The sequence below is a fragment of the Triticum urartu genome, chromosome 7A, assembly GCF_056163025.1.
Source record: "Triticum urartu cultivar PI428250 chromosome 7A, HENAU_Tu73, whole genome shotgun sequence".
Lineage (NCBI taxonomy): Eukaryota > Viridiplantae > Streptophyta > Magnoliopsida > Poales > Poaceae > Triticum > Triticum urartu.
The window spans coordinates 472168979-472192708 of NC_141879.1; the positions used below are offsets into that span (position 1 = coordinate 472168979).

At 44.3% G+C, this 23730-nt stretch overlaps 2 protein-coding genes across 2 annotated transcripts; one reads left to right on the forward strand and one right to left on the reverse strand.

Annotated features, from left to right (window-relative positions):
- Positions 1-14767: 14767 nt before the first annotated feature.
- On the forward strand, positions 14768-17397 carry LOC147960007 (putative methyltransferase At1g29790). The gene has a single exon (XM_087534426.1). The coding sequence runs from the start codon at positions 15449-15451 to the stop codon at positions 16751-16753; it is 1305 nt and encodes a 434-aa protein (XP_087390552.1). The 5' UTR covers positions 14768-15448; the 3' UTR covers positions 16754-17397.
- Positions 17398-17522: 125 nt separating this feature from the next.
- Positions 17523-23529, reverse strand: CHIP (carboxyl terminus of HSC70-interacting protein). Its single transcript, XM_048685533.1, has 8 exons — positions 23225-23529; positions 20490-20557; positions 20328-20391; positions 18958-19029; positions 18345-18478; positions 18129-18258; positions 17938-18048; positions 17523-17843 (listed from the first exon to the last, which is right to left on the reverse strand). Exons 1-8 carry the CDS (start codon positions 23342-23344, stop codon positions 17718-17720), a joined length of 825 nt encoding a protein of 274 aa, XP_048541490.1. The 5' UTR covers positions 23345-23529; the 3' UTR covers positions 17523-17717.
- Positions 23530-23730: the final 201 nt, after the last annotated feature.

Genomic DNA, 23730 nt, shown 5'->3' on the forward strand with positions numbered 1-23730 from the left:
TAAATTGGCGTGTGTATAGCCCAGTTTACTCAGAGTGGGCTATCAACCAGCTATCAACACCAAGAGGTCTTACACCCGGGCTATGTGTCGCCTAGTCCAAATGCTATTAGGAAACGCCTTTAGCGGGAGACTGTCAGGCCAACCCAGCACTACAGCAAGCAAGAGTTTTCCTCTTCTGTTTGTTTTCAGTTTTTCCATGGTTTGTACTATGACTTTCCTAGGTTTTCCACATTTTTCATGTTTTTGTTTGCCTTTTCCTTTTACTTTCCTTTTTTCCTTCAATTTTTTGGTTTTTCCTGATTTTTTTCCTTTGGCTTTCACTTGTTTTTCTTTTTCCTTTTTTTCAACATATATCTAATTTGTTTGCATGTGCATTATGTAGTTTTTGTATCCATCAAGAAATTTTTGTACACATTTAACTTTTTAAAATGCATGATTCACATTTTAATATATAGATGTTTTGATGCCTACTTTTTTCCAAACAGAGTATACATCAAAAACATTTCTATATACATTTAAAATTTTAATATACATGATTAACATTCTTTCAGATATTTTTTGAACATTTTTCTCGAATACCTGTTGAAGCATTTTTTGATTACAAACATTATTTTAAAAAATGTAAACATTTTTATACAGTGGATGATTTTTTGTGAAAAAATCACAAAGATACTATTTGAAACATGTACACATATTTTTTAAATGTAAATTAAATTTTTTTTGAATGGTACAATAAAAGATTGAATTACACAGACATTTTTTCACATTCTATAGCATTCTTTTACAAATGTCACGCACATGTTGTGAAACGCGTGAACATTTTTTGTAATGCCACATATAATTTATTTTTGAACAGTACTACATTTTTTTAAGTTGACAAACACTTTTTTATACTAAAATTTACTTTTTTTAATGTGCAATGAACAATTTTTTTCAATGAACTAGTTTATTTGTTTAGATGATATGTATTTAGGTTTTCTAAAATAAACAAAAAGAAAAACATGCTTTACGTCAACATGACGAGTCCACGCGATTACTGGGTGGGCCCAGTATTGGCTCCCTGCAGGCGACCCATTCATAGGAGTCGATGCAAGCAGCACATTGCCGCGCCCGAGGTCCTATGTGACATGTTAAGCTCCAAATTAAGATGTGGGCGCTTGAGCGGGAAAAAAGTGAGAAGAATGGCGGTGCGTGGTTGGCCCGGAAAGTAAACCTCCCTACTCCACCGCACGCCGGGCTGGCCAAGCCGACCGAACGGAGAAAACACCCGATCCGATAGTGGAAGAAGAGAAACTCGATGCAGCTGCCTGGTCATAGATCTTACCCTATGTATCTCCTGGGAACTTCACACCCACACAATAAAGATATTGGGAATGGAGACTTCGAAGACGAAAGTGATAGTAGCAAGCAGGCTTATCGGCAGGCTAGGGGTCTTTAACTAACACAAGCCAATGGGACTTGGTCTCGATGTCAACTAAAGAATTGACTCAGTCAGGAGAAATTCTAAACCATTTCTAGGGTGGGCGACGGGTGGATCGTTATTAATTTCCTCCAACCGCGGGAGCATTTACTATTTGGAAGTGTGCGAACGTAGCTGGTGGATCGGGGAAACAGGAAATCCTTGTGGTAATGCCGTGGCAAATCTTTTGTAGGGCCACATGTCTACTTGCAACCTTCAAGGCCGAACCCGCACGGTTTCTGCCATTGGATCATAATTTACTGGTGGACCAAATCTTACTCATGGGATAACTACGTAGAGGTTGAAATTGGCCTGTGTATGGCCCGATTTGCTCGAGTGGACTATGAACTATCTTTTTTTATGCCGGCACCCAAGCCTAAACATATCTACCCCTAAAAAAACCAAGCCCAAATTCATCAGTGAGCACATCAGGATTGCAATTGACAAAGATATTCCTTCAAATTTGAACTAAAACCACGGCAATTGTTATTGGATTGGTGGGAGTACCAAGGACGACAGCTATCCTGGCCCAGCTGTGCAATACTCCAGCTTGGATCTATCCTCCTACGGGTTTGGCAAAAATCAATGTTGATTGTGGCATGTCCAGATCAAGGGTGGCAGTTGCATTCTGTCCAGATGATAAGGCCTTTTCCTAGGAGCGTGACTTGAGAGTGACTTTTCCACCATACACGGGATACACCACGCATGTATCCACGGTTTTGTCGTTGTGTTAAGAGTCATGCCACGTTTTTTGATTTTTGAAAGAAAAAGTTGTCTTGTTCTGGATTTCTATTTCTTGTTCTAAATTGTGTCATAATATTTCATTGTGTACCAGGAACTCCAAGAGAAAAGATCTAATGAAATATTATGTTTTCTTAGAATTTGATGAAATATATTTTCCAAAAACTGGTGAAATGTTATGTTTTTCTAGGGGTGTGAAATATTATGTAATACTATGTGTCATACCCGTGCATACATATAGGGTTTTGTTTTTAGGGGTGCATATATATAGGTATACTAGGCTCAATAGAGATGGGCCGTGGGCTGGGCTTGTGGATCGGCTTTGTGACTACAAGAGAGCAATGCAGTACCTTGGGCTCGGCCCATTAGTTTTCTTCCTTTACTTCTCGACAGCCATCACACCTAAATGGGCCAGCCTATGTAACGGTCGACAGCCAGTGAGGGATGAAATCCAAGCTGCCTGGTCACCGGAGCACCCTAGTGGTCGGGTGGAGGATGTAAAACAGAAGCTCCTTGCGCTGTCACAAAGCCTGAGTCGATGGGATAAACACACTTTTGGTTTAGTGCGGACTGAAATAAAAAACTTAAAATGCGAGCTTGGAAGATTAAGAGATAATCCTCTACGCACTGGTCCGAGCCACGTCGAGCAAAAGATTCATGAGCGGCTTGTGGAGTTGTATCACAGAGAGGAAATACTCTGGCGACAAAGATCGAGAATCGAATGGTTAGCAGTGGGAGACAAGAATACAAAGTTTTTTCATATGAGGGCCAGCATGAGAAGAAAGAAAAACATGATCAAGTCTCTGTCCAATGCTTTGGGCGTCACGATAGACGATCCGGCAGAGCTGAAAATTCTTGTTTCCAATTTCTACAAAGATCTTTACACATCAGAGGGAGTAACAAATATGGAGGCAGTGCTAGCACATGTGCCTCGGAAATTCACCAATGACATGAATGGCACTCTCTGTGCTCCCTAGACGAGTGAAGAGGTGAAAGTGACGCTTTTTCAAATGTTTCCCACAAAGTCGCTTGGACCAGACGGCTTCCCCGCACACATTTATCAGAGGCATTGGGACGTGTGTGGGGAAGAAATAACTAAGGCGGTGCTAAGAATCGTCAAGGGGGAAGAAAGTACAGAGTGTATCAACGATACTTTTTTGGTTTTAATACCAAAGGTAATGAATCCAACTCTCCTCACTCAATTCAGACCGATTAGTCTATGCAATGTTTTGTATAAAATTGTTTCCAAGGTGGTGGCGAATAGGTTAAAGTAAATTTTGAAGGAAATATGCCCTAGAGGCAATAATAAAGTTATTATTTATTTCCTTATATCATGATAAATGTTTATTATTCATGCTAGAATTGTATTAACCGGAAAGATAATACTTGTGTGAATACATAGACAAACTAAACGTAACTAGTATGCCTCTACTTGACTAGCTCGTTAATCGAAGATGGTTATGTTTCCTAACCATAGACATCTGTTGTCATTTGATTAACGGGATCACATCATTAGGAGAATGATGTGATTGACATGACCCATTCCATTAGCTTAGCACCCGATCGTTTAGTATGTTGCTATTGCTTTCTTCATGACTTATACATGTTCCTGTGACTATGAGATTATGCAACTCCCGTTTGCCGGAGGAACACTTTGTGTGCTACCAAACGTCACAATGTAACTGGATGATTATAAAGGTGCTCTACAGGTGTCTCCAAAGGTACATGTTGGGTTGGCGTATTTCGAGATTAGGATTTGTCACTCCGATTGTCGGAGAGGTATCTCTGGGCCCTATCGGTAATGCACATCACTTAAGCCTTGCAAGCAATGCAACTAATGAGTTAGTTGCGAGATGATGTATTACGGAACGAGTAAAGAGACTTGCCGGTAACGAGATTGAACTAGGTATTGAGATACCGACGATCGAATCTCGGGCAAGTAACATACCGATGACAAAGGGAACAACGTATGTTGTTATGCGGTCTGACCGATAAAGATCTTCATAGAATATGTAGGAGCCAATATGAGCATCCAGTTTCTGCTATTGGTTATTGACCGGAGACGTGTTTCGGTCATGTCTACATTGTTCTCGAACCCGTAGGGTCCGCACGCTTAACGTTATGATGACAGTTTCACTATGAGTTTATATATTTTGATGTACAGAAGGTTGTTCGGAGTCCCGGATGTGATCATGGACATGACGAGGAGTCTCGAAATGGTCGATACATAAAGATCGATATATTGGACGGCTATATTCGGACACCCCCCGGGGAAGTATTGGGCCTTAGTGGGCCTGAGGGGAGAGAGAGGGCAGCAGCCCAGGAGGTGGCGCGCCCCCTCCCATGAGGAGTCCGAATTGGACTAGGGGAGGGGGGCGCGGCCCCTCTTTCCCTCTCCCTCTCCCTCTCTTTCCTTCCCCCTTCTCTCTTCCTAGTTGGACTAGGAAAGGGGAGTCCTACTCCTACTAGGAGGAGGACTCCCCCCTCCTTGGCGCGCCCCAAGGGCCGGCCGGCCTCCCCCCTTGCTCCTTTATATACGGGGGCAGGGGGGCACCTCTAGACACACAAGTTGATCTTCGTGATCGTTCTCTTAGCCGTGTGCAGTGCCCCCCTTCACCATAATCCTCGATAATATTGTAGCGGTGCTTAGGCGAAGCCCTGTGACGGTAGAACATCAAGATCGTCACCACGCCGTCGTGCTGACGGAACTCTTCCCCGACACTTTTCTGGATCGGAGTCTGGGGATTGTCATCGAGCTGAACGTGTGCTAGAACTCGGAGGTGTCGTAGTTTCGTTGCTTGATCGGTCGGGCCGTGAAGACGTACGACTACATCAACCGCGTTGTCATAACGCTTCTGCTTTTGGTCTACGAGGGTACGTGGACAACACTCTCCCCTCTCGTTGCTATGCATCACCATGATCTTACTTGTGCGTAGAAAATTTTTTGGAATTACTACGTTCCCCAACAGTGGCATCCGAGCCTAGGTTTTATGTGTTGATGTTATATGCACGAGTAGAACACAAGTGAGTTGTGGGCGATATAAGTCATACTGCTTACCAGCATGTCATACTTTGGTTCGGCGGTATTGTTGGATGAAGCCGCCCAGACCGACATTACGCGTACGCTTACGCGAGACTGGGTCTACCGACATGCTTTGCACACAGGTGGCTGGCGGGTGTCAGTTTCTCCAATTTTAGTTGAACCGAGTGCGGCTACGCCCGGTCCTTGCGAAGGTTAAAACAGCACCAACTTGACAAACTATCAGTGTGGTTTTGATGCGTAGGTAAGATTGGTTCTTACTTAAGCCGGTAGCAGCCACGTAAAACTTGCAACAAACAAAGTAGAGGACGTCTAACTTGTTTTTGCAGGGCATGTTGTGATGTGATATGGTCAAGACATGATGCTAAATTTTATTGTATGAGATGATCATGTTTTGTAACCGAGTTATCGGCAACTGGCATGAGCCATATGGTTGTCGCTTTATTGTATGCAATGCAATCGCCCTGTAATGCTTTACTTTATCACTAAGCGGTAGCGATAGTCATAGAAGCATGAGTTTGGCGAGATGACAACGATGCTACGATGGAGATCAAGGTGTCGCGCCGGTGACGATGGTGATCATGACGATGCTTCGGAGATGGAGATCACAAGCACAAGATGATGATGGCCATATCATATCACTTATATTGATTGCATGTGATGTTTATCTTTTATGCATCTTATCTTGCTTTGATTGACGGTAGCATTATAAGATGATCTCTCACTAAATTTCAAGATAAAAGTGTTCTCCCTGAGTATGCACCGTTGCCAAAGTTCATCGTGCCCAGACACCACGTGATGATCGGGTGTGATAAGCTCTACGTCCATCTACAACAGGTGCAAGCCAGTTTTTGCACACGCGGAATACTCAGGTTAAACTTGACGAGCCTAGCATATGCAGATATGGCCTCGGAACACTGAGACCGAAAGGTCGAGCATGAATCATATAGTAGATACGATCAACATAGTGATGTTCACCATTGAAAACTACTCCATTTCACGTGATGATCGGTTATGGTTTAGTTGATTTGGATCACGTGATCACTTAGAAGATTAGAGGGATGTATTTCTAAGTGGGAGTTCTTAAGTAATATGATTAATTGAACTTAAATTTATCATGAACTTAGTACCTGATAGTATCTTGCTTGTTTATGTTTGATTGTAGATAGATGGCCCGTGCTATTGTTCCGTTGAATTTTAATGCGTTCCTTAAGAAAGCAAAGTTGAAAGATGATGGTAGCAATTACACGGACTAGGTCCGTAACTTGAGGATTATCCTCATTGCTGCACAGAAGAATTACGTCCTGGAAGCACCGCTGGGTGCCAGGCCTGCTGCTGATGCAACTGACGATGTTAAGAACGTCTGGCAGAGCAAAGCTGATGACTACTCGATAGTTCAACGTGTCATGCTTTACGGCTTAGAACCGGGACTTCAACGACGTTTTGAACGTCATGGAGCATATGAGATGTTCCAGGAGTTGAAGTTAATATTTCAAGCAAATGCCCGGATTGAGAGATATGAAGTCTCCAATAAGTTCTATAGCTGCAAGATGGAGGAGAACAGTTCTGTCAGTGAGCATATACTCAAAATGTCTGGGTATAATAATCACTTGATTCAACTGGGAGTTAATCTTCCGGATGATTGCGTCATTGACAGAATTCTCCAATCACTTCCACCTAGCTACAAGAGCTTCGTGATGAACTATAATATGCAAGGGATGGATAAAACAATTCTCGAGCTCTTCGCAATGCTAAAAGCTACGGAGGTAGAAATCAAGAAGGAGCATCAAGTGTTGATGGTCAACAAGACCACTAGTTTCAAGAAAAAGGGCAAGGGGAAGAAGAAGGGGAACTTCAAGAAGATCAGCAAGCAAGTTGTTGCTCAGGAGAAGAAACCCAAATCTGGACCTAAGCCTGAAACTGAGTGCTTCTACTGCAAGCAGACTGGTCACTGGAAGCGGAACTACCCCAAGTATTTGGCGGATAAGAAGGATGGCAAGGTGAACAAAGGTATATGTGATATACATGTTATTGATGTGTACCTTACTAGAGCTCGCAATAGCACCTGGGTATTTGATACTGGTTCTGTTGCTAATATTTGCAACTTGAAACTGGGACTACGGATTAAGCGAACACTGGCAAAGGACGAGGTGACGATGCGCGTGGGAAATGGTTCCAAAGTTGATGTGATCGCGGTCGGCACGCTACCTCTACATGTACCATCGAGATTAGTATTAGACCTAAATAATTGTTATTTGGTGCCAGCGTTAAGCATGAACATTATATATGAATCTTGTTTGATGCGAGACGGTTATTCATTTAAATCAGAGAATAATGGTTGTTCTATTTATATGAGTAATATCTTTTATGGTCATGCATCCTTGAAGAGTGGTCTATTTTTGATGAATCTCGATAGTAGTGATACACATATTCATAATGTTGAAGCCAAAAGATGCAGAGTTGATAATGATAGTGCGACTTATTTGTGGCACTGCCGTTTAGGTCATATCGGTGTAAAGCGCATGAAGAAACTCCATACTGATGGACTTTTGGAACCACTTGATTATGAATCACTTGGTACTTGCGAACCGTGCCTCATGGGCAAGATGACTAAAACGCCGTTCTCCGGTACTATGGAGAGAGCAACAGATTTGTTGGAAATCATACATACAGATGTATGTGGTCCAATGAATGTTGAAGCTCGTGGCGAATATCGTTATTTTCTCACCTTCACAGATGATTTAAGCAGACATGGGTATATCTACTTAATGAAACATAAGTCTGAAACATTTGAAAAGTTCAAAGAATTTCAGAGTGAAGTTGAAAATCATCGTAACAAGAAAATAAAGTTTCTATGATCTGATCGTCGAGGAGAATATTTGAGTTACGAGTTTGGTCTACATTTGAAACAATGCGGAATAGTTTCACAACTCACGCCACCCGGAACACCACAGCGTAATGGTGTGTCCGAACGTCGTAATCATACTTTACTTGATATGGTGCGATCTATGATGTCTCTTACAGATTTACCGCTATTGTTTTGGGGTTATACTTTAGAGACGGCTGCATTCACGTTAAATGGGGCACCATCAAAATTCGTTGAGACGACGCCTTATGAACTGTGGTTTGGCAAGAAACCAAAGTTGTCGTTTCTAAAAGTTTGGGGCTGCGATGCTTATGTGAAAAAAACTTCAACCTGATAAGCTCGAACCCAAATCGGAGAAATGTGTCTTCATAGGATACCCAAAGGAGACAGTTGGGTACACCTTCTATCACAGATCCGAAGGCAAGACATTTGTTGCTAAGAATGGATCCTTTCTAGAGAAGGAGTTTCTCTTGAAAGAAGTGAGTGGGAGGAAAGTAGAACTTGATGAGGTAACTGTACCTGCTCCCTTATTGGAAATTAGTACATCACAGAAACCGATTTTTGTGACACCTGCACCAATTAGTGAGGAAGCTAATGATGATGATCATGAAACTTCAGAACAAGTTACTACTGAACCTCGTAGATCAACCAGAGTAAGAGCCGCACTGGAGTGGTACGGTAATCCTGTTTTGGAAGTCATGCTACTAGATCATGATGAACCTACGAACTATGAAGAAGCAATGGTGAGCCCAGATTCCGCAAAATGGCTTGAAGTCATGAAATCTGAGATGGGATCCATGTATAAGAACAAAGGGTGGACTTTGGTTGACTTGCCCAATGATCGGCAAGCAATTGAGAATAAATGGATCTTCAAGAAGAAGACTGACGCTGACGGTAATGTTACTGTCTACAAAGCTCAACTTGTCGTAAAAGGTTTTTGACAAGTTCAAGGGACTGACTACGATGAGACCTTCTCACCCGTAGCGATGTTTAGGTCTGTCCGAATCATGTTAGCAATTGCCGCATTTTATGATTATGAAATTTGGCAGATGGATGTCAAAACTGCATTCCTGAATGGATTTCTGGAAGAAGAGTTGTATATGATGCAGCTGGAAGGTTTTGTCGATCCAAAGGGAGCTAACAAAGTGTGCAAGCTCCAGCGATCCATTTATGGACTGGTGCAAGCCTCTCGGAGTTGGAATAAACGCTTTTATAGTGTGATCAAAGCATTTGGTTTTGTACAGACTTTTGGAGAAGCCTGTATTTACAAGAAAGTGAGTGGGAGCTCTATAGCATTTCTGATATTATATGTGGATGACATATTGCTAATCGGAAATGATATAGAATTTCTGGATATCATAAAGGGATACTTGAATAAGAGTTTTTCAATGAAAAACCTTGGTGAAGCTGCTTACATATTGGGCATTAAGATCTATAGAGACAGATCAAGACGCTTAATTGGACTTTCACAAAGCACATACCTTGACAAAGTTTTTAAGAAGTTCAAAATGGATCAAGCAAAGAAAGGATTCTTGCCTGTGTTACAAGGTGTGAAGTTGAGTAAGACTCAATGCCCGACCACTGCAGAAGATAGAGAGAAAATGAAAGATGTTCCCTATGCTTCAGCCATAGGCTCTATCATGTATGCAATGCTGTGTACCAGACCTGATGTGTGTCTTGCTATAAGTCTAGCAGGTAGGTACCAAAGTACTAAAGGAGTGGATCACTGGACAGCGGTCAAGAACATCCTGAAATACCTGAAAAGGACTAAGGATATGTTTCTCGTATATCGAGGTGACAAAGAGCTCATCGTAAATGATTACGTTGATGCAAGCTTTGACACTGATCTGGACGATTCTAAATCGCAAACCGGATACGTATTTACATTAAACGGTGGAGCTGTCAGTTGGTGCAGTTCTAAACAAAGCGTCGTGGCGGGATCTACATGTGAAGCGGAGTACATAGCTGCTTCGGAAGCAGCAAACGAAGGAGTCTAGATGAAGGAGTTCATATCCGATCTAGGTGTCATACCTAGTGCATCGGGTCCAATAAAAATCTTTTGTGACAATACTGGTGCAATTGCCTTGGCAAAGGAATCCAGATTTCACAAGAGAACCAAGCACATCAAGAGACGCTTCAATTCCATCCGGGATCTAGTCCAGGTGGGAGACATTGAGATTTGCAAGATACATACGGATCTGAATATAGCAGACCCATTGACTAAGCCTCTTCCACAAGCAAAACATGATCAGCACCAAGGCTCCATGGGTGTTAGAATCATTACTGTGTGATCTAGATTATTGACTCTAGTGCAAGTGGGAGACTGAAGGAAATATGCCCTAGAGGCAATAATAAAGTTATTATTTATTTCCTTATATCATGATAAATGTTTATTATTCATGCTAGAATTGTATTAACCGGAAACATAATACTTGTGTGAATACATAGACAAACTAAACGTCACTAGTATGCCTCTACTTGACTAGCTCGTTAATCGAAGATGGTTATGCTTCCTAACCATAGACATGTGTTGTCATTTGATTAACGGGATCACATCATTAGGAGAATGATGTGATTGACATGACCCATTCCATTAGCTTAGCACCCGATCGTTTAGTATGTTGCTATTGCTTTCTTCATGACTTATACATGTTCCTGTGACTATGAGATTATGCAACTCCCGTTTGCCGGAGGAACACTTTGTGTGCTACCAAACGTCACAACGTAACTGGGTGATTATAAAGGTGCTCTACAGGTGTCTCCAAAGGTACATGTTGGGTTAGCGTATTTCGAGATTAGGATTTGTCACTCCGATTATCGGAGAGGTATCTCTGGGCCCTCTCGGTAATGCACATCACTTAAGCCTTGCAAGCAATGCAACTAATGAGTTAGTTGCGAGATGATGTATTACGAAACGAGTAAAGAGACTTGCCCGTAACGAGATTGAACTAGGTATTGAGATACCGACGATCGGATCTCGGGCAAGTAACATACCGATGACAAAGGGAACAACGTATGTTGTTATGCGGTCTGACCGATAAAGATCTTCGTAGAATATGTAGGAGACAATATGAGCATCCAGGTTCCGCTATTGGTTATTGATCGGAGACGTGTCTCGGTCATGTCTACATTGTTCTCGAACCCGTAGGGTCCGCACGCTTAACGTTACGATGACAGTTTCATTATGAGTTTATATATTTTGATGTACCGAAGGTTGTTCGGAGTCCCGGATGTGATCACGGACATGACGAGGAGTCTCGAAATGGTCGAGACATAAAGATCGATATATTGGACGGCTATATTCGGACACCGAAAGTGTTTCGGATGATTTCGGAGAAAACCGGAGTGCCGGAAGGGTTACCGGAACCCCCCGGGGAAGTATTGGGCCTTAGTGGGCTTGAGGGGAGAGAGAGGGCAGCAGCCCAGGAGGTGGCGCGCCCCCTCCCATGAGGAGTCCGAATTGGACTAGGGGAGGGGGCGCGGCCCCTCTTTCCCTCTCCCTCTCCCTCTCTTTCCTTCCCCCTTCTCTCTTCCTAGTTGGACTAGGAAAGGGGAGTCCTACTCCTACTAGGAGGAGGACTCCCCCCTCCTTGGCGCGCCCCAAGGGCCGGCCAGCCTCCCCCCTTGCTCCTTTATATACGGGGGCAGGGGGCACCTCTAGACACACAAGTTGATCTTCGTGATCGTTCTCTTAGCCGTGTGTGGTGCCCCCCTCCACCATAATCCTCGATAATATTGTAGCGGTGCTTAGGCGAAGCCCTGCGACGGTAGAACATCAAGATCGTCACCACGCCGTCGTGCTGACGGAACTCTTCCCCGACACTTTGCTGTATCGGAGTCCGGGGATTGTCATCGAGCTGAACATGTGCTAGAACTCGGAGGTGCCGTAGTTTCGGTGCTTGATCGGTCGGGCCGTGAAGACGTACGACTACATCAACCGCGTTGTCATAACGCTTCCGCTTTCGGTCTACGAGGGTACGTGGACAACACTCTCCCCTCTCGTTGCTATGCATCACCATGATCTTGCGTGTGCGTAGGAAATTTTTTGAAATTACTACGCTCCCCAACAAATTTTGCCTGACATTATTTCTGAGGAACAATCTGGTTTCGTTCTTGGAAGATTGATCACGGACAATACTATATGTGCCTATGAATGCCTGCATTTCATGAAGAGGAGCAAATCCAAATCCAACAGTCATTGTGCTTTGAAGCTGGACATGATGAAAGCTTACGACTGGCTAGAGTGGTCGTATCTGGAGGCAATTATAATTAAGCTTGGCTTTGCAAGATCTTGGATTGGAATTGTCATGGGCATGATCAAGTCAGTATCGTTTTCAGTACTTTTTAATGGAGAGAAACTGGATCAGTTCAAACCTACCAGGGGTATTCGACAGGGAGATCCAATCTCCCCTTACCTCTTTTTGATTGCAGCGGAGGGCCTTTCGTGCCTTTTGAAATCTGAAACTCAGTCATCGCATTTCGTGGGAGTACAGGTGGCTCCGACAGCTCCGGTTGTTAACCATCTTCTCTTTGCTGATGATAGCCTGCTGCTATTCAAAGCGAGTAATGAGGGGGCGACTACAGTGTCAAAATTGTTGACTACCTATTGCAATGCTTCTGGCCAGCGAGTGAACAATGCAAAATCATCAATTTTTTCAGTAAGGGGTGCCCTCAATCTGTTCGCGATGGCATAAAAAACTCGCTTGATGTGCACAATGAACAATTGAGTGAGAGGTATCTTGGCATGCCCACTGATGTAGGGCACTCGAGGAACGGAACCTTCAAATATTTGAGGGACAGAGTGTGGGAAAAGATAAAAGGATGGATGGAGAAGTTATTATCTTATGCGGGTAAGGAAGTATTGATAAAAGCAGTCGCCCAAGCTATTCCGGTTTATTCTATAGCATGCTTCAGGCTGCCGCGTGGCATTTGTGAGAATGTGACGTCAATGATCCGCCAATTCTGGTGGGGAAGCAAGAGAGGTAAAAGGAAGCCATGCTGGGTTTCGTGGGCTGTATGCACTAAACTAAAATCTTTGGGAGGATTAGGCTTTCGAGACATAGAATTACTCAACCTATCCCTCCTTGCAAGACAAGCATGGCGCTTGGTTGAGGGGCCTGCGACATTGAGTGCAAGGATACTAAAGGTTGTATACTTCCCATCGAATTCTTTCTTAAATTCTGAACTGGGAACCCATTCGTCGCAGATTTGGAGGGCTATTATTGATGGACGAAATGCTGTTGCACAGGGCATCATTAAGCGGATTGGAACGGGCGAAAATACCAATATATGGACAGAAAATTGGTTGCCCAGAACGGGCATGATGAGGCCGATCTGTTCCCTTGTGGCAAACCCACCAAAACTAGTTTCTGAACTTATAAATGCAGCTACAAGTACTTGGAAGGAGGAGGAGTTGAGAAGGGTTTTTCTTCCAATTGACGTGAATGTCATATTATCTATCCCACCGTGTACGAAGAGAACAGATGATTTTTGGGCTTGGGGAGAAGACCGTCGAGGCAAGTTTTCAGTCAGCTCGGTTTACAAGATGCTCTTCAATATCAAAACCCAAAGGGAAATTTTATTGGCTGGTAATGGAGGCTCTTCAGCATACGAACAAGAGAAGAAGGCGTGGGTGTCTTTGTGGAACATCAAGGTTCCCTCGAAACTGAAAAAATTTGTATGGAGATTGTGCAAGGACTCGGTACCAACTTCAGACATTTTGCATCATCGACATGGCCTCAACCCCGGCCTGTCTGTTCTGCCCAGCGGAGGACAGTTGGAAACATGCTTTAATTAACTGTATTACTGCAAGGTGCGTTTGGTCTCTTTCGTCGGAAGAGATAGTGGAGCATATGTGTGACAACATGAGTTTAAATGCTAAAAACTGGATCTTCACAATGTATGAGAAACTAAAGCATGAAGAATTTACTCGCATGATTGTTACTCTTTGGGCAATTTGGAGATCAAGGCGTAAAGCCATTCATGAGGATATATGTGACAGCCCTATGCAGATCCATCTTTTCATCAATGCTTTTTTGAGGGATATACAGATACTATCAACGCCAGTACAGCGGACTAATGCAAGCCGGATGCCCAGGTCAGCTCTTTGGCAACCTCCGCCACTAGATCACGTGAAGTTTAATGTTGATGCCACTGTTTCAAGTGGAAAATTTGGTGCAGTTGGAGTAATATGTAGGGATGTGGCTGGCACTTTCCTGGGTGCCTCTTCTCTTACTTTCCAACACATATTTGATCCTGTTGCATTGGAAGCATTGGCGGTAAGAGAGGCGCTGGCGCTCGCGGAGGATTTATATGTGCATAAGATACAAGTGGCGTCTGATTGCAAGATCGTGGTGAATGAAATCAAGAAAGGTACATCGTCGAATCATGTGGCAATCGTACATGAAATCATAGAGAGATCGAATGCTTTTATTGCTTGTAATTTTGTCCATGAATTTAGGAGCTCAAATTTCGAGACTCACAATCTTGCTAGGCATGCACTTTCGCTCGGGTTAGGCCGCCGTGTCTGGTTAGGCCTCCCCGGAGATTTGAATTTTATCCCTGTAAATATTGTGACAATTTAAATAAAGCCTGGCGAGGATGTCTAAAAAAAACGTTCTTAGCCAGTTTTGGGAGGCTTCTAGAAGCTTCCGGCTAGTTTTTTTGTTTTCATCTGGTTTTTTCTTTTTCCTTATTTCATTTTTTATTTTTCATGTTTCTTCGTCTCACGAACTTTTTGTGTCCTGCGTCTCTTCCTCTCGTCCGAATCTCCTGTCTTTCCGATGGCCGCTCTCCACAAGCGGCGTCAGCACCCTCTTCCTCACGTCTGGGCGTCTGCCGATCACCGCGGCCACGGGGTGTGAATGTGTGATACTATGAAACAAAAGCAAACATAAACTAGAAAACATGGCATGAATCTCTAAGCAAGGACGGACCGACTGCTATCATTTCTTTAATCTGGCTAACTGGCTTGTAGCGAAGGCAACCATGGACCTGGATTCGCTCCTCGCATTTCGCTAATGGACACCAAACGACCTCCAGATTCACCACGGACTAAGCAACATGAACGTGCATTAACGTTGTAGTAGTAGTATGGATCTGCAAGCGTCTTACTCCCTCCTTTCCACGTCCTACGCAACGCGATTGAATCAAGCTCGATCGATGGATCCTCCACTCTAAACTATCATTACTAGACTAATAACTCTCTACCTAGGTCGTTAGCACTTGGCACTTCCGATTAGCTAATACTACATGCATGTCGCAACTCGCGCGCGCGAAGAATTAAACCAAAACTTGCATCGCCAACAGTAGCTAGATACAGTTTGCGAGGGGGAGAATCAAAATGGAGGGCGAACTGCTGGGGAAGAAGCAACTCAGCCCCCCCAACGGGAGGCGCTGGTGCAGGTGCAGCACGACCACTGTGACGCTGCTGCTCTTCCTGGTCACCAACACCGCCTCCATCCTCCTCTCCTCCGGCGCCGGCGCCTCGGTCGTCCGCCGCTACGAGCCCGCCACCGTCCGCCTCTGGGACGACTCCGCCGCCCTCCTCGCGGACCTCAATGCCACGCGGTCTGCGCTCGAGTCCAGCCGCGTCGAGCTCGCCGGCCTCCACGCGCGCCTCGGCACCGCCACCGCGCTCCTCCAGACCCTCCTCGCCGAAGCAGCGCGCGGCGGCGACGATCAGCGGAAGGAGGAGGCGCCCGCGTCCGGCAATGGGTGGTGGGCGCGCGAGCTCGTCGGCGAGCTCAAGCTGGCTGTCGGGAACGCCTCCGACGGCGAGGCGGCTCTGGGCCACGCGTGCGGCCGCTTCCAGGACGAGCTCGAGCGGTACATGGACTACAAGCCCGGCGGCGAGTGCCCGTCCGACGCGGCGCTCGAGCACCTGCTCATGCGCGGGGGCTGCGAGCCCCTGCCCAGGCGGCGTTGCCGGCCGCAGTCACCGCCCGGGTACGCTGAGCCGGCGCCGCTGCCGAAGAGCCTGTGGTCAATGCCGCCGGACACCAGCGTCGTCTGGGACGCGTACCACCCGTGCAGGAACTACTCGTGCATGGCGAGCCGTGGCTTGGGCCTCGACCTCCGCGGTCGCCGGGAGAAGGGCCTGTGGACGCGCGACGACGGCGCGCTCGCCTACTCCGTCGACACGGCGCTCGCGGCCAAGCCCAAGGGCACGGTGCGCATCGGGCTCGACATCGGCGGCGGGGGCGGCACGTTCGCGGCCCGGATGCGCGAGCGCGGGGTGACCGTGGTGACCGCGACCACCAACGCCGGGGCGCCGTTCGGCAGCTTCGTCGCCTCGCGGGGGCTCGTACCACTGCACGTAGGCCCGGCGCGCCGCCTGCCCTTCTTCGATGGCACGCTCGACGTCGTGCACGCGGGGCGCGAGCTGACGAGCGACTGGATGGTGCCCGGCGACGGCGTGGCGATGGAGTTCGCGCTGTTTGACGTCTACAGGGTTCTCAGGCCCGGCGGGCTGTTCTGGCTCGACCACTTCGTCTTCCCCGGCGCGCAGCTGAACGCTACGTATGCTCCAATGCTTCACCGCGTGGGGTTCAAGAGGCTGCGGTGGAACGCCGGCCGGAAGCCGGACGGCGGAGTGGAGAAGAACGAGTGGTACCTCTCGGCGCTGCTCCAGAAGCCCATGACATGACTTAGGCAAGAACATGAACTAAACAAAACTGTTGTTTGCAACCGAAGTACTGCTGGGCGGTCTGAGAACATTGTAATTTTTATCTATCGGGAAACAGAACAATTTCATCATGCGTTTTCTTTTAGTACTTCGTACTATTTTGCCCTACTCAATTCTCATCGAATTCAAGTTTACTACTCCTACCATTGTTATTTCTGAACTCAACTATCTACGTAGTTGAGCTAAGCACACTGGACTTGGATGTTGTTCGACATTCCTAAAGCAAAATCCCGAATCCAAACAATCCACTACCAGCAATGATGTACACCCTCCTTCAAAAAGGAAGCCTATAAAACTTGTCTCAAGCCAAACAGTGCAATGGATTGTTGATCGCAAACTCAATCGAACATTTGACTTCAAGACAAAATTTATAGGCCTTCTTTTGGGAGATGGAGAGAGTAGATTATACTCCCTCCGTTCCTAAGTGTAACTCTTTTTAGAGATTTCAATAAGAACTACATACGGATGTATATAGACATATTTTAGAGTATAGATTCACTCATTTTGCTCCGTATATAGTCTGCATTGAAATCTCTAAAAAGACTTATATTTAGAAACGGAATGGTCTATTGAGGGATTATAGGAACCTAGTCTTACCCCTGCAAAGTTGCAATGCAGAAAGACTGGTTCAAACCCAAGACATCTTGACACAAGTGGGGAGGACTTCACCACTGTGCCAGGCCTGCCCTCTGCTCTGAAAACGTTTAGGAACACAAATAGCCAAAGGATGTGAAGATATCAGCAATTGTACTTGCTAAACCCAACTATGTATTGCCCATGACAAGTTCTATGTATGATCCAGTCCAATTTAACAACACTCGAAAGTATGTACAACTTCCTTTATGTCAACAGAACAACATAACTATGTATTGCCAATCTTACTTCCAATCAAGGTGTACCCTACCAATTCAATTGTACAAATCAATCACCTGATCTTGTAAGCCCAACCATGGTCCTTCAAAAATACATCTACAGCCTCCTTGACGGCAAGGTTTGATATTAGTTGGAATGGTTCCAGTGGTTCACGGGTCACAGGGTCAAATTTCCCCACCTACGAATTTGAAAGTCTCATGAGTTTGGTACGCAAAACACGAGTATCCAAGTATGTCTCAAGAGATTTATGTTTATTTCACGCTTCTGCTTACCCTATTTAAATGGTCAAGAATCACAGCCCTCTCGTAAGTAATTCCGCTTGGAGTGATCACTGGATCCCTGAAGATATCAAGTGTAATTTTGCAGCAGAGATGGTCAGGAACCTGCACAAAATGCATGTTGTTTGATTATTAGACCAGGCAAGCCAGTATAAAAGTAAGCACTTTGCAAGGCAGTTTCATACTTCTGTTGGAGTATCAGCCTTTGCAGCTTTCCTGAAAACTTCATCTAGCTCATTTAGATGCTCTTCAGACACGTCTGCAGTTGGATTATCAAGGCTGTTATAACTCTTTAGAGCTTCTTTACATGTTGCACTGCAAAAGGACAAATGATATGTTAGACAGGAACTGCAATACATCCCACTGATACGCAATGCAGGGAAAAAAAATTAGTTACGCACTTCAGTTTATGCATTTGAGAGGATCGCATTTTTGATAGTCCTTCCCATTCAATGTATTTTGCTTTAGAAAGCTCTTGCCATATCTCTTCAACCATATAGCTTGCAGGATGTGCACCCCTTCCAAGCTCCAAAGACTAATTTTGCATAGTTTGGTTCATCAGTAAAAATGGCATAAACATAATTGTTTTGCAACTAAAATAACATCATCAAAAGAGCAAACTACATCAATGATGGCATTTAGCATCGCACTTTCCTGTTTGTGTTGGTAGTTGGTAATACCCATGATCAACTCCGCACAACAATTTTCTTTTACCCAGATTAAGATCACATTTACAAATTACCAAAATGAGAGGACGAAAGATAGGGCAGGTGGATGTTAGTAAGATGTGCTCCCAATCAATATTGTGTCTCTGAAAAGGCCAAATTAGTACCTAAATAATACCAAATCCAATTCAGGAGTCCAATACAGACATCAGGAAAGAATGCCAGTAAGGCGCAATTAAACCATCACCCATAAGTGGGTTACTCACGTTAATGGTAAGTCAATATTTTCTACAAATAGTCAGATCAATACTGATAGTTGGAGCAACAAAGAGCTTAACAAGAGAGGAACCTTTTCTAGTGCTTTTATTCCTCCAGCCAATTCTTGCCTGTTGAGAAGTGCAAGCCCAAGCATGTAATGCGCCTACCAACAGAGTAAAAAAAACATTGTCACTACAGACAGAAGAATAAACATACTAACATTGCAAGGAAAATATTACGATGATGCTTTTTCAACAAAACGAAAACTATGTCGCGTGTAGTGTAACATCAAGTTCGAACAGTAGTGTTCAAGCCGATTTCAAAATGTCCAGACCTGAAGCAATCATCTCTTACTTTCTCTCTTTAAAAAGGAAGCTGAATAATCTTGAAATGCTACATGTACTTTTATGATTAACTTTTTACCAAGGGTATTTGAAGCATACACATTACCTAAAGCAAGAACATTATAGGTTTGCTTACAGATTCACGAGGCAATTCATACATTGTCTTCTAGTGATGATGAATGTCACAATACATTCAAGGACATTTTGCTATAGTAAGAACAAGCACTAGAGCCCAAAATAAAATGATACAGGACTTCTTAAATGATTTGGCAAATCAGGTCTAAGGGGCTGTTTGGATTGGAGCCCTGGGCTGCCCGTCCAAAACATTGGTTGTTGACCAGATTTCGTTGCCCGTTTGGATGGCTACCCAAAAATTGGCGCGCCCAGACCACCTCAGTTTCTCTAGTTCAATCCTACGCCAATTCGTTGGCGAGTTATCGGCGGCAGATTCGCTCGCCAATCTTTTGGCTAGCCCAGGTTTGGCGGGGCTGGCAATGGCACGAACCAAACAGCCCCTAAAATTCAATCTTAGTCAAATGAACCAAACAAAACACAAGCTTGATATTGAGTTAACAATGAGCGCAGCTACATAGCTACATATCTCAAGTAACCTCCCAGCTGAGAGGTCAACACCGTGCAACCTCAAATTGTTCATATGTCTAGGTCCAGTTTCTTAGATAAAAGGCGACAGCCCGACTTAATATTAATAAAGCCACCAAGCATCCGACAGAGTTATCAGAACCATCGAGCACACGACAAGGCATAAGTAACAAGTTCAAACGGCCACAACCAGCATGAAGCTTCATGGCACACAGGCCGGCAAAACAAAGAGCAAACTAAGGAGACAACACTAGAGACCTTCTAGATGCAGTTTCCAATTGCAGGATAATGTGTACACTAAAAGATCCAGTAATACCGAATAAAGCCTAACTTAACTAGAGTGTGGATACATGCTACAAGGAGTTTCTCAAAACAGGGTAAAAGATCAAATCCATTACATCTTTGGTCAAAACGGAAAATGCTATTTATTTGCACTACAGGAATCGTGACCTTGGAATACATAAACAAAGCATTTAAAGAGGTTAACTACTAAATAAAGCTCAAGACACAAACGCACCTTAACGGAGTGGCTGTCATAATGGATAGCCATTCTACAATCTTCCTCAACCTTAGCCCACTCACTGCCAAATTTAATAGCAACACAGTACAATGTAAACCTTGGAGTGCATCGAAGACGAATAAGACGCGATAAACAAATGAAAATAGGAGTTGTACATACTTCCGCTTCTTATAGCACAGTGCTCGGTTGGTCCAGTATACTGCAACATTTTGGCAGAGAGCTATAGCCTGTTAACCAATAATATGCCGCAGTTAGCAAGGAAGGTGTAAATAATGCAGGAATTTCTAAATAAAAAGGCACACCAAGTTGACAGAATAAATATTTCTACAACTGACGCCATGAAGAGAAATTTTAAGACGCTCCCAAACTTTCTGGGCCATTCATTTTTATTGATCCAGGGAGCAAGACTAAACATGGTAACCTATTACCAGGCTCGGCCCTGGGGCAGGGCAGCCAGGGCAACGACCCTGGGCCCCTAAACCTCTAGGAGGCCGGCCCAGCTAAGTCGGCAATGATTTTTAGAACCCAGCGCTGAAGTGTCCAACCAAATCGATAAATGACAAACATCCAATAAACTCTAGTACAGGCAGTGGCGGCCCATGTGCATCCTTTGTTCGCTTGACTGGTGGAGTGCCATTTTACTCTAGCTAGCTAAAAAAAACTATTTCCTCCAGAGCAAATGAGAGTGCATTTGCAACAATAGTTTTCTCGTACAAAACAAAGGCCACCTCATTCTTGCTCTTCTCTTTCCAAAACGATAACATGCACTGGCTTCGGTGAAAAGCATAAGAAATACTCCTGGTTCTAAAAAATGATTTGCATTCTTCTAACTTTTTCACACACAACAAAGAGTGGTGGGGTCAATAATATGTGTAGAATTTTATGTTCCGTAGCACTTTCTGTCGCATGTGCACTGAAATCAAACTTATAGCACCCGAGGCTGCAGTTTTAGCTCCTCATTTTCTCTTTCATCATACTTCAATCACTATTTATTTCACATGAACTTGAAGATACATAGTTCGTTCTTTATCTACTTGCATCAATTTTTTTTTTCTAATTCATTCCTTAGTTGTTCTAAAATAAAGGGAGCACAGGCACCTAGGACCCAGGTGTGCGAAAACAACACCCGCACAGGCTTTGCCTAAAAGCCTAACCACAATTTCTTACGTTGTCACAACTAATAATGCAGGAGATATATCAACCGACAACCTCGCTTGCTGCAGGAGTACTATTATTCCTTCTCCAGGTTCAGCTTGTACCTTGAATGTAATTCGTCTTTTTAGGCATGTTTGGGCAAACATAGAAGTTAATATCACGAAGTTAACATAGTAACAGAGAGAAATGGCTATAAGCCTATAACTATAGCTTTGCGCTAGTTTTCAATTACTAAGGGCCTCGGGCTTTAGTTTGGTCCCGGGAACCCTGAAATCCGAACCGTCCCTGCCTATTTTACCTCCTAGGGGGTAATAGGTCACCCGTAACTACCAAATAGGCATCAGTGTCTTTTGTATTTGGTATATTGCGCATCAACGGAATTGGAAGGTCTATTGCATATGTATGCATCTGTATAGGTTAACATGAGAAAACATGTAACATGTACGTGACAACACATACGTATCTGAGCAGTGTACTACATGCATACATGTGTACGATCAATCGAAAACAAGTCTTAACAATGTACTACTGCTTTCCTGCAAAAAAATGTACTACTGCTATAACAAGGTGTACGTAAGCCTGAAACCATTTCTATGTTGATTTTGACAATGTACTAATGCTTATATTAGATGAATTTGTAGTTTTATTTTCGTGAAATAAAATACGGTTGCAGCATGCACCTGTTTGAAAGTATAACATGGAGACTACATTATGTCTATTTCCATTTGTGCCACATGTTTCGAAGTTAAGCACATTCGTGATTCATTTCATTGTATTATCCAAAAGAAAATAATTAATTACCTTCCTTATAGTCAGATACGAGGAAAAGTAAATGGCCTTGCATCTTACAAGATGAAAGGCACCGGCTATTCTATAGTGCACATGGTCATATAATTCCACCTATTTTTAGCAAATAAACGGTTTGGGGGTATTCACTTCTATTAACTCATAGAGGGTAAGTTGGAACATCTTAAAGAGCTCATGATCTGAAGAGGCAAAACAAGAAGAGTTCCGAAGCAACTAGAACTAAATTGTAGTCTTAGCTGGATTGCAAACATGTATGACTTGCCACAACATTCCATCTTTCTTGTGACCATAGCGAAAGTTATAATTTGTAGAGTTCACATATGCAACACTTCTAGAGATACGTGAGTAGTTTCTAATTTCTATGCCCAGGTGTAAAAGTACACCATGATGCAGAAACCACATTTTCTCTGTTCTCTCTTCTCCGGGGGTCCGGGCAGGCCTTATAAAAAGCATCAGCATTGAAAATGAATACCCAAGATAAGCATTGGCATTGAAAATGAATACCCAAGATGCTTAAATGTGACTCATCCTGCATTTCTTACCTGCACAATGACATAATGGTGTTCTGTTAAGTAGCTCCTCTCAGCTAACAAAGAGGGAAGAATATGTGTAATCACTGATCAAACCACCTAACTGCTCACAGGTAAAAGCACACATATATAGGTAATGGCATAGCATTCCATGTCAGATAATTCAGCAAAGCTACAGTTGGTAGAATTCGGCAGGAATTCCCGATGATTGATCAAAGCGACGGCCCGCAACTAGCCACGATCCTCGGTAGAATGGGCTCCGTCGTTTCAGACCGCTAAACCATTCCGCAGCACACGGATTCGTCTGAAGCAAATGGAGCCTAGCGACTCCAATCCAGCAAAAAATGGGCGCGCGAAGATAAGCTAGCCGCGCGGCGGCGAGCGCGAGCAACCCCTGCTTACCCCGGTGTAGGCGTCGATGGCGGCGCTGATGCGGTCCTTCTTGAAGCAGGTGTTGCCCTCCTGCTTGAGCAGCTCCGCCTGCCGCTTCGATCCCGACGCGCTGTCCGCCGCCGGCGACATCTCCGGCGGCCCTGGCTTCGTGCCGGCGAGGAAGGAACGGGGTTGGTGGATGGGTGGGAGAATGGGGGGAGATTTGGGTCTGGAAAAATCGTCGCGTGCGCCTCGAGGCTTCTTCCCCTTTCGAATTTGTATCGATCCCCCGAACGCGAGACGAGGAAAACCTGGGGTGCGTTTTTTCCGTTTTTGCACGGAGGCCCCTCTATTTGACTATCCAAGGGCTAAAATTCAGACGTTATGGCTCGCATTCGCGGGTGCGCTCGTTGAAAATTTGGACCAAATATTTGCAGCTCGGTAAAAAGTTGATTGTAATAAATTACTACTGCTTTTTTAGGGAATCTAATAAATTACTACCTAAATTACGATCAATCTTACTTACTACTAAGTTT

Bases quoted from the DNA above. Each gene is read 5' to 3' on its own strand.
- LOC147960007 (XM_087534426.1), top strand. From the start codon at position 15,449: ATGGAGGGCGAACTGCTGGGGAAGAAGCAACTCAGCCCCCCCAACGGG.
- CHIP (XM_048685533.1), bottom strand. From the start codon at position 23,344: ATGTCGCCGGCGGCGGACAGCGCGTCGGGATCGAAGCGGCAGGCGGAG. The intron at 18,479-18,957 runs GTTCCTCTCTTG...ATGCAAAATTAG, and splicing joins GAATAAAAGCACTAGAAAAG to TCTTTGGAGCTTGGAAGGGG. The intron at 18,259-18,344 runs GTGCGTAACTAA...GTCCTTTTGCAG, and splicing joins TCTCAAATGCATAAACTGAA to TGCAACATGTAAAGAAGCTC.